The sequence below is a fragment of the Palaemon carinicauda genome, unplaced genomic scaffold, assembly GCF_036898095.1.
Source record: "Palaemon carinicauda isolate YSFRI2023 unplaced genomic scaffold, ASM3689809v2 scaffold83, whole genome shotgun sequence".
NCBI lineage: Eukaryota > Metazoa > Arthropoda > Malacostraca > Decapoda > Palaemonidae > Palaemon > Palaemon carinicauda.
The window spans coordinates 154,045-164,002 of NW_027172127.1; the positions used below are offsets into that span (position 1 = coordinate 154,045).

The 9,958-nt window shown below is 36.9% G+C and overlaps 1 protein-coding gene across 1 annotated transcript; it reads left to right on the plus strand.

Annotated features, from left to right (window-relative positions):
• The first annotated feature begins 6,299 nt into the window (after nucleotides 1-6,299).
• LOC137637548 (uncharacterized) lies at nucleotides 6,300-6,746 on the plus strand. The gene has a single exon (XM_068369709.1). It carries the CDS (start codon nucleotides 6,300-6,302, stop codon nucleotides 6,744-6,746), a length of 447 nt encoding a protein of 148 aa, XP_068225810.1.
• The last annotated feature ends 3,212 nt before the right edge of the window (nucleotides 6,747-9,958 follow it).

Genomic DNA, 9,958 nt, shown 5'->3' on the forward strand with positions numbered 1-9,958 from the left:
ACCTCTAATCCCATGTGCCCCAACACTAAAAAAGGCTTCAGCGGGGACCAGTCCTCTATCCTCTTTTACAGATGTGATGCTTCTCTTAAGGTGGGCGTAAACTGGTCATTGGGGGTGGCTAGCCACTCCCACCGGCGTCACCCATTACCCGCAAATATGGCTGACTTAAAACCGGATCACTGGAGCCCGATTCTTAACAGACTTAGTCTGCACCCAATGGGGTCTGCCAGAGGGTGATGGTGTCTAAATTGGTAAAGGTTGAAATGGAATGGGATCCATCCCACACTGAGTCAAATCCAAAGCAGCAGCCAAAGTAAAATCAAACAAACAGAAGTCGTCAACAAGTTCAAGTCCAAAAGGAAGAGATGAGAGAATAAAAGAAATAACCAAAAGGAAAAGAGAAAGTGCTAACTGATTTAGTTGGATCAACAATTGGGCAACGAAGTCCAGTGGGAATATAGTTCTCACTGTTCATTAGAGCCCAGCTGCTAATCCCTAACCCTCCCATCCTCATCAAGGATTCAGCATGTATGGGGTCATTTCTCTCGATCTGGAAAGCCAATTACTTCAGTAACTTTACAATGATATCAACCTGTTTTTGAAATATGACCACATTTTAATAAAACTAACAGCTGTCCATGTCACATTTTGCAAGCAAGGGAAGTGTGGGGTCGGGGGTGGGGTCTTAGAAGGTGTTTACTTGTATCTTCAACCCTGTAGGGCCATTAAAGTGACTCAAGTAAGAATGCGTTCTCATTGGCCACAGCTTGCTAATTATTTTAGCAAATACAGAAACAGTAGAGAAGTACGTCCATACTGAATTGGGCTAAAGTTAATGTGAGAGTTGTTCTACCTGGCTAGTAAGTGGAGTCTACCCTCCATATGCCAACAACTCTAATTACCTCGTTAAAAGTTAAGAGGGAAATTCAGGTTTGCTGAAGTCATACTTCTATTAAAGGATGATGGTTTGTATTTTTGTAGAAACAACTCCTTGACAATAAACAGTATACAATTTCTACACAAAAAATAGAAGTGCAATACTCTTGACAATAAATAACAATTTATACAAAAGTAATAACATATTAGAATTTTACATATGACCATTTGTTAACTGAATAAGTGTTAACAAACTTGAGATAAAGTTTAGTGCTCCAACAAGCTCCAACTCGTCAAACAAATCTATCACAATGCAGTTCAATCAGAAATCAAGCCATAGTTTTTAATCTATTTTAAATATCATTACAGTACACTTGAATACCTATTTATTAAGAGAAATAGGACATGATACTCAAACCAGTAGTAGATATGTTAATAGTAGTAGGAGTGTAAAACACCTTTAGGAAGGGCCAGAAAATCCTAGATTTCGATTCTCTGGTGATATTGATATAAACAAGAGTGATCAGTGATAACATGCATATAGTATTATCTCTGTGTTCCAAAATGGTAGTGTCTTGCTGTAAACTTACCATCTTTCAGGTGTGGGAAAGCGATGTTGACAAAGAGTATAGAGAACAAATGTAAAATTTACTACCAAATTTAGTGTTATAAAGCAATCTCTTTTTATTACTTGTATTAATGGTGAAAATGAGATATAAAAAAGAATTTGATAGCGAGTACTAAAGCTTACTAAAAAGAACATTATTAATTACAAGGACCAACTTTGCAGATATTAGGACTTATGTAATCTGTGAAGCAAAAGCGGTGTGATGTGCACCAAAATAATTCAAACAAGTAAAGGTGTAGTGGAACGGGAGAGCTGATTGCTTTGAGATGACTGAATCACTGGGCAATTGTTTTAAAAAGTCATTGTGCTAAAACAGAGAGACATTTTATGGCAGCAGGAATATGTCTGTTAACTAGGATGGAAACTTCTTACTCAGCTGATCAAGCCATCTCCACATCATCTTACCAACAAGGAAGTTTCTAAGCAAAATATTTTTTTTATCATGTGTACAACAGGAAGTAAAAGAAAGAAATGAAAATAGATAACGAATAAGACTTAACCCATCGGAACTCATTGACCGTGCGAAATATCCACATGGGACTGGGTACTGGATGAGTGTCTCTTTGAAAAAGGAAAGATATTATTTTTTTGTTATAGGATTTCAAGGGTATTAGATATAATCTTCTAAGAAGATTAATTTATATATATATATATATATATATATATGTATATATATATATATATATATATATATATATATATATATATATATATATATATATATATATATATATATATATATATATATATATATATATATATATATATATATATATATATATATATATTGTTGATGCCCAACGATTAACTCTAAGTAATGTTTGTTGTCTATTTATCGCGATGGTTAATGTTAAGGTTTGCTGTGTGGTAGTTTGCTGGTTCAAGTCTATGCTCGGCCATATGAATTGTTTACTTGGTGTTGGGTTGTTTTAGCTAATTTACGCATAGTTCTCGGTCACGCGAACTTTATGATAATCTACAGTGTCTTCCTGTAAACAAATGAGGAAACTTATCAGTTTAAAAAGTGATTTCATACAGAACCGATACAACGAATATAACGAAAGTTGGTATTTATTGAGGAATATTTGGACCGTTTGTTATAGGAACACAATTGTAAGTAAACGCCTATTATATACTGTTTTGGAATAACGGATTCATCTTTTCCCATTTGTAAACCTACATGTTACATAACGTATGCCTTTAGATGAGCCTTAATTATATTGATTTTATGTATGACCTTTTTGTAATTAGCAGTTATACATGCATAATTTACTTAATTAAGCTTTGCATATTGTTTCTATCAGTCTTAGTTATTTAACTTAATAATTTTGTGTACATTAGCATATTATTTATACGTTGATTTCTTTTTCATTTATCCATAGTAATTGAACCACATCAAGTCACTTCACATCACTTCAAGTTACGCTACATGCGTCAAGTCTACATGTATAAACGCCAAACAATATAACCATATCGATGTTAACGTCATGGATCTAATAAAGAACTATATGTGCGTGTAAAAATTCTGTTTCTCCATCATTCACGTTAAGCAATAGAAGAATAGTCCATTAACATCGTTCAATTAAATTGTTAAACTACCATCAACGACTCACGCGTTAATTCTATAATAACTCTTATACGTGAGTCTTAAGAAGTGGAATTACTGCCTGTTATAAACAACTACAGACAAGATGGGGGAGTCTGATGAGACTGTTCAGAATAGTGCTCCCGACGAAAACTCGGGTACGACAGTTAATATTCGAACATTAAAAAAATAAATTGAAATCATCACTTGGCAACGTAACGAAAAAACGCAACGAACTCATAGGCCTCATGTCAAATCCGGACAACCTGCACTTGGTGAAAATTTGTCTAGAAGAATATAACGAAGCTTTCGATAAGTACAAAGAAAACTTCAATTGTGTCATGGATAACATCTCAGACGAATTGGAGGAGGACTAGGAATTGTCCAGATATGAGACCAAGGAAATTAGCATTCTGCTATTCCAAAACCATACTGATGAATGGATAGCTATAAACGAAAAACGACTTGAAGAAGACCTGGAGAATCTTTTAAGCCGATCTGGTTCAAAACGTTCTTCCCTTCCTTCTGGCAAATCGGCTACGTCCGAAAAGGTGCTAGCCAAAGCACGCCTCGCCGAGTTGCTTGCGGAAAAAGAACTTGTGACAAAGAAAAAGGAACAGGAGGCAAAGACAGAAGAGATTCTATTGGATATCGAAATAGCCAAGACTCGAGCAAAAGCAGGTGTTTTTGCAGAAACCGAAAATGACATTGGCGACGACAATATTGGTAACAAAGACAATGAGACACATCCCAGCATTATTGTGCAACGAGCCAACCATCGAGACGTGAATGTTATGGTTGCTGGACGTAGTATAGCTGCCCCTGGAATTTGTGCGAGTGAAGGTGCTAACACGGCTAAGGGTGGCAATATGGCTAACCAGGTTATACTCCCTGTCACCCAGGAAAATAGTGCCAGCTTACCCAGTCTAAATCCCAGCACTGCACAAGAATTTGTTCCCAGAAATTCTTCAGAGACTGTTACTAACACTCTTGCAACTCCAGTCATCGCTTCGAATGCCAAGTCATCAACGTTTCCAAATCTAGAACAGTATACGTATCCGCCTGTAAATATACCTGTGAACAGTAACTTTGGTGCACCCTATCCACTGCCTAATTCACCTCCAGTTAACATCATATAGCAGCAGATTAGTGGTATCGCCACAGCTCTAGCTTTGCCTGCACCGCAAGTTCCCAAGTTTACCGGTGATCTTCTGGAATACAGTAACTTCATACTGGCGTTTGACACCAGGATCTCCTCTAGAACAGCCAGTAGCAGCGACAGACTTTACTACCTTCTACAGCATACAGACGGTGAACCTAAGGACCTCATCAGCAGCTGTATATACATGCAGGCAGACCAAGGATATAGTCGGGCAAGACAGTTGCTACAACAAGAGTATGGTGATCCTTATAAAGTATCTCTGGCATACTTGAAACAACTAAACGAGTGGAAGCCGATAAAACCAGACGAAGGGAAATGTCTGAAAAGATATTCGCATTACTTGCTAAAATGCTTCAGCGCCATGCAAACACTTACTCACCTGGCTGTTCTTGATCATGCACCGAACCTGCAGGTGGTAGTCCAGAAATTGCCAAGTTATATCCAGAATAAATGGCGCGAAAAAGCCACTAACCGCAGACTCCTCGAGAACAGGTCTTCGTGCTTTGGTGACATTGTCCAGTTTGTTATTAACGCAGCAGAGTGTGTCAATGACCCAGTGTTCGGCAAAGAAGCAATGCATAGAGAACTGAATTCTAGTAAACCATCAAAAGGGAAACCAACAGAATCTGCATTTGCTATGCAAGTAAATCATGAGAGCCAAAGTAGAACTCGTGGTTTTAGGTCGCCCTCCTGTTTTTACTGCAGCAAAAATCACGATATGGATAACTGTGCAGATTTCAGGCAGAAATCTCTCGAAGAGAAAAGAAAGTTTATTATAGAGCAGAGTAGATGCTTCAGTTGCTATGGTCTGAATCATACATCGAAGGGGTGCATGAACAAGCGAAAATGTCACAAATGTGGCAAAGGTCATCCTACGGTCATGCATATAGATGGCTTTAAACTACCTTGGAGGTCAAACTACTCTGACAGATCTTCATATTCTCAAAACCGTACAGAGTAATCCAGCCAAAACCCTCCAGATACCGCTACCAGCAACGTTTTTTCTCATGATTCCTCAATGGTTCTTCAAGCAATAATACCTGTTCGTATAAAGCAGAGGGGGACCAACCGAGAAGTTCTTACCTACACCCTCTATGACCCAGGAAGCACAGGGTGCTTCCTATCAAAAGAACTGAAAGATGACTTGCAAGCTTCCGGTGTTCAAACAAATCTGCGTCTGAAAACTATGCATGGGGAAAGCATAGTCAAAAGCTACCTTGTCCAGGATCTCGTCGTCAGTGATATAAACGGCCAGAATGGTATACTGCTTCCAAGAACGTATTCCAGACAAGAAATTCCAGTGAGCCATGATCAAATACCCGTCCAGAACTGTTACGACGCTGGCCATATCTTCACGACGTGGCAAAATCGATTCCTGAAATAATGCCAGAAATAGACATCGGTCTACTGATTGGCAGTAATTGCCCACTAGCAATGGAGCCTCTGAAAATCATATCAACAGACGGCAAAGGCCCATTCGCTCTGCAGTATCGTCACGGATGGACAGTCAGCTCGCCGGTAGAAGACAACAGTGTAACGTCTACACATCGAGTAAACAGTAATCGCATTGTGACCGAGGATATTGAGCAGGGTACTGAAATTATCTCCCGAAACAGAATACTGAATATTCTGGAAAGTGACTTTATTGATAGCCGGGTAGCAAGGTATCCTGGAGAGAAAGGATTGTCTCCAGAGGACACTACATTCCTGAAGAAGGATCACCATTTATGACTTTAATCACATATTTCTCCAGGTGGGAGAGATTGAAGAGAGCAGTAGCAGTATTCATAGCATTTTTGGCTTTCTTACAAAACAAAGAACAAACTATAAATTTAAGGACCGCACAGATCATGCAAAAGGCTGAAAAGGCAATCGTTTGTTTTATACAAAAGATCACCTTTGCAAACGAGGTCGAGAAACTCAAGAAAATAACCACGAAAGAAGACAAGAGAGAACATTCGCTACCAAAAACCAGTACAATATTCCGTCTCGACCCAGTGCTCATCGATGGAACTCTGCGAGTGGGAGGACGCCTCTCGAAAGCCGCAATGGACTCCGATGTGAAACATCCTATGCTACTGCCACAACATTCGCACGTCACCACTCTAATCGTACGAGATGCTCATGAGAAACTTGGCCATATGGGTAGAAATCACACCATTGCAGCAATTAGAGAACGCTTTTGGATTGTTTCAATCAACTCTGCTGTCCAACGTCAACTCCACAAATGCATAACGTGCAGAAAAATTAGAAAGCCATGCCAAGAGCAAAAAATGTCCGACTTACCTCAAGATCGTCTCGAGCCAGCTCCACCATTTACATTCACAGGCGTAGACTTTTTCGGGCCGTTCATTATAAAAGAGGGCCGCAAGGAGCTCAAACGTTACGGCGTCATATTCACCTGTCTTGTCAGTCGCTCCATTCAACTGGAAGCTGCTAACAGTCTCGAAACGGATTCCTTTATTCACTGTCTGCAACGCTTCATAGCCCTGTAGAGGTACGGTACAAGAAATCCGATGCGACAACGGGACCGACTTCATCGGAACCCGGAATGAGCTGAACAAGGCTTGGTCAGATCTGAACCAAAACAAAATCCAAAACAAACTACTGTACATGAATATCGACTGGAAACTCAACCCACCTATGGCATCGCACATGGGCGGCGTATGGGAACGCCAGATCCGTACCATTCGGAAAGTTCTATCTGCGCTATTCTTCGACCATGGGACTCGCCTCGATGACGAATCATTCCGCACGCTACTCTGCGAGGTAGAATATATTGTGAACTCAAGACCGATCACGACCTGTTCTGATGATCCTGACGACATGGAACCACTAAGTCCGAGTCAAATCCTCCATATGAAGTCACCCAAGAGGTTAATACCAGGACTTTCGCAACCAGAATACGTGTACTCCAGAAAAAGGTGGCGTAGAGTACAATATTTGTCGGACTTGTTCTGGAGCAGATGGAAAAGGGAGTACATAGTCAGCCTGCAGCAACGCCCCAAATGGAACAAACAACAACGAAATACACACATATATATAAATTTTATATATAGATGTAATAATTGTATATATATATATATAAATATATATATATATATATATATATATATATATATATATATATATATATATATATATATATATATATATATATATATATATATATATATATATATATATATATATATATATATATATATATATATATATATATATATATATATATATATATGTGTGTGTGTGTGTGTGTGTGGGGGGGGGGGAATAGCATCTCTGAGAAAAGTAGCATTATACTAGTGACTTTACCATCCTCAGTCAAGTTTTTAATTTGTTTTAAGATGTTATATTAACTTATAATTAACAGGAATTTAAATGTTCTTTACTCACTTAAGGCTTAGTTTAAAGTTTTATCGACCCTATATTGTTGTATTTTCATGAGATGAAGAAGTTGGAAGTGACAAGGTTGTTGTGATAACATTTACTCCTTAAAACAAACGAGTTAAGTTTGTTAAACTATGATTACTCAACATTCCATTCTGGAAACAAGAGAAATTCCGTTTTCTCCGAATCGTTTTCCATTTGAGGGTAAACTTAATATCAAAGCTAGAAATTATACATGTGAACGTATTCTTGTTAAACAGTTTCTATTTTGAGAAAAATATGTCAAATAAAATATGAATAATCCAGAGGCATATACGATATGTAACATATTATCTGGAAATGCAACAAGAAAAATATTTCATGAAAATATTGTAAACAATTTGCTTTGAGTGTCAAGATGTATTTTATTTTATTTTGCATGTAAACTCTATTCATTAGAGAGAGAGAGAGAGAGAGAGAGAGAGAGAGAGAGAGAGAGAGAGAGAGAGAGAGAGAGAGAGAGAGAGAGAGAGAGAGGGGGGGGGTTGTTTGTGTCTTTTGATTTATTTTATTTTGCATGTAAACTCTATTCATTAGAGAGAGAGAGAGAGAGAGAGAGAGAGAGAGAGAGAGAGAGAGAGAGAGAGAGACGTTCATTGAACATTCAGTAACTATTAAAGGGTGTCTCGAAATACGTAAATTTTCATTTAGAAATATGACTTAATACGGGACAAGATTTCTTGTTATATTATATAACTGGAAGAAAGAAAATTCTTCTCCATTCGGTATCATAGAATCAATTAAATAAACAGATTTTTTTTTTTGCTGGAGTGAACCAGAAAAATTATTTAAACTTTTTACGTACTTGAAATTATAAAAAAATTTTCTCACTTGTCATAATGTGCCAGAAATAAAAATATACATAAGTCAAAATAGCAATCCATTATATGCTTTCAAAATAAAAGTTACTTCGTATTTATTGCCTCTAAATACCATTATTGGAAAATGTTGGAAATTAATTTTATGAATTTATTGCAAACAAAAAGGATAAGGTCTCTCCCCGTCTCATTTAGGGAGAGAGAGAGTATTCAAACCTTGGCGAGAGGGGGTACCCAGAGAGGAAAGGGGGAAGGGGTGGGATGGGTTGAACTAGTGGGTGTGTGTGCATATATATATCTAAATATTTAGCCGTTATTTTGACGTTTCGTTTACACTAGTATAGAATATAAAGCAAAAAAAAATCATGAACTCAGGTTGAGAAATTATCTACAATGTGAGCTTGGTCTAGGTGAGCATTTTTAATCTGATGTAATATTTTACTCTCATTTAATGGTATCCCAGTAGAAGAACTGCTATGAAGGTTTGTTCTCATAGACCTTTTGTAAAGGAGTTACTGAATTCGACAGGAATATGTACGGGAACTTGTCATAAACTTTTAGTCTCTCTTGATAGCTCAGTCGGCATGGTCACTGCAGGCATAGTCTCAAGCCGAACAGGTGGTGGTTCGAATCCCCACCCGACCAGAAGCTGTTACCATAAAATGAATTCCAAGTGGATATATTTTCCCAAGATAGAATTCGGTATTAAATGCCATTCGTGGGTGATATTCACATTAATTAAAATCACGCGTGCTTGTGATATATGTTCATTAAAATAACCACGTGTTGCAAACTCACGATTCAGCTATCATGGTGGAGATGGGTTTATTTCAAGTCTGTGAACAGATTCCTGAATTCGACAGGAATATGTACGGGAACTTGTCATAAACTTTTAGTCTCTCTTGATAGCTCAGTCGGCATGGTCACTGCAGGCATAGTCTCAAGCCGAACAGGTGGTGGTTCGAATCCCCACCCGGCCAGAAGCTGTTACCATAAAATGAATTCCAAGTGGATATATTTTCCCAAGATAGAATTCGGTATTAAATGCCATTCGTGGGTGATATTTACATACATATATATATATATATATATATATATATATATATATATATATATATATATATATATATATATATATATATATATATAATTTAGTAATCAGGTCTATATTTATTCTCTCTCTCTCTCTCTCTCTCCTCTCTCTCTCTCTCTCTCCTCTCTCTCTCTCTCTCTCTCTCTCTCTCTATATATATATATATATATATATATATATATATATATATATATATATATATATATATATATATATATATATATATTTATATATAATATATATATATATATATATATATATATATATATATACATATATGTATATATATATATATATATATATATATATATATATATATATATATATATATATATATATATATATATATATATATATATATATATATATA

What these genes read in the sequence shown, in the direction of transcription:
- LOC137637548 (XM_068369709.1), top strand. Translation starts at nt 6,300, where the DNA reads ATGGACTCCGATGTGAAACATCCTATGCTACTGCCACAACATTCGCAC.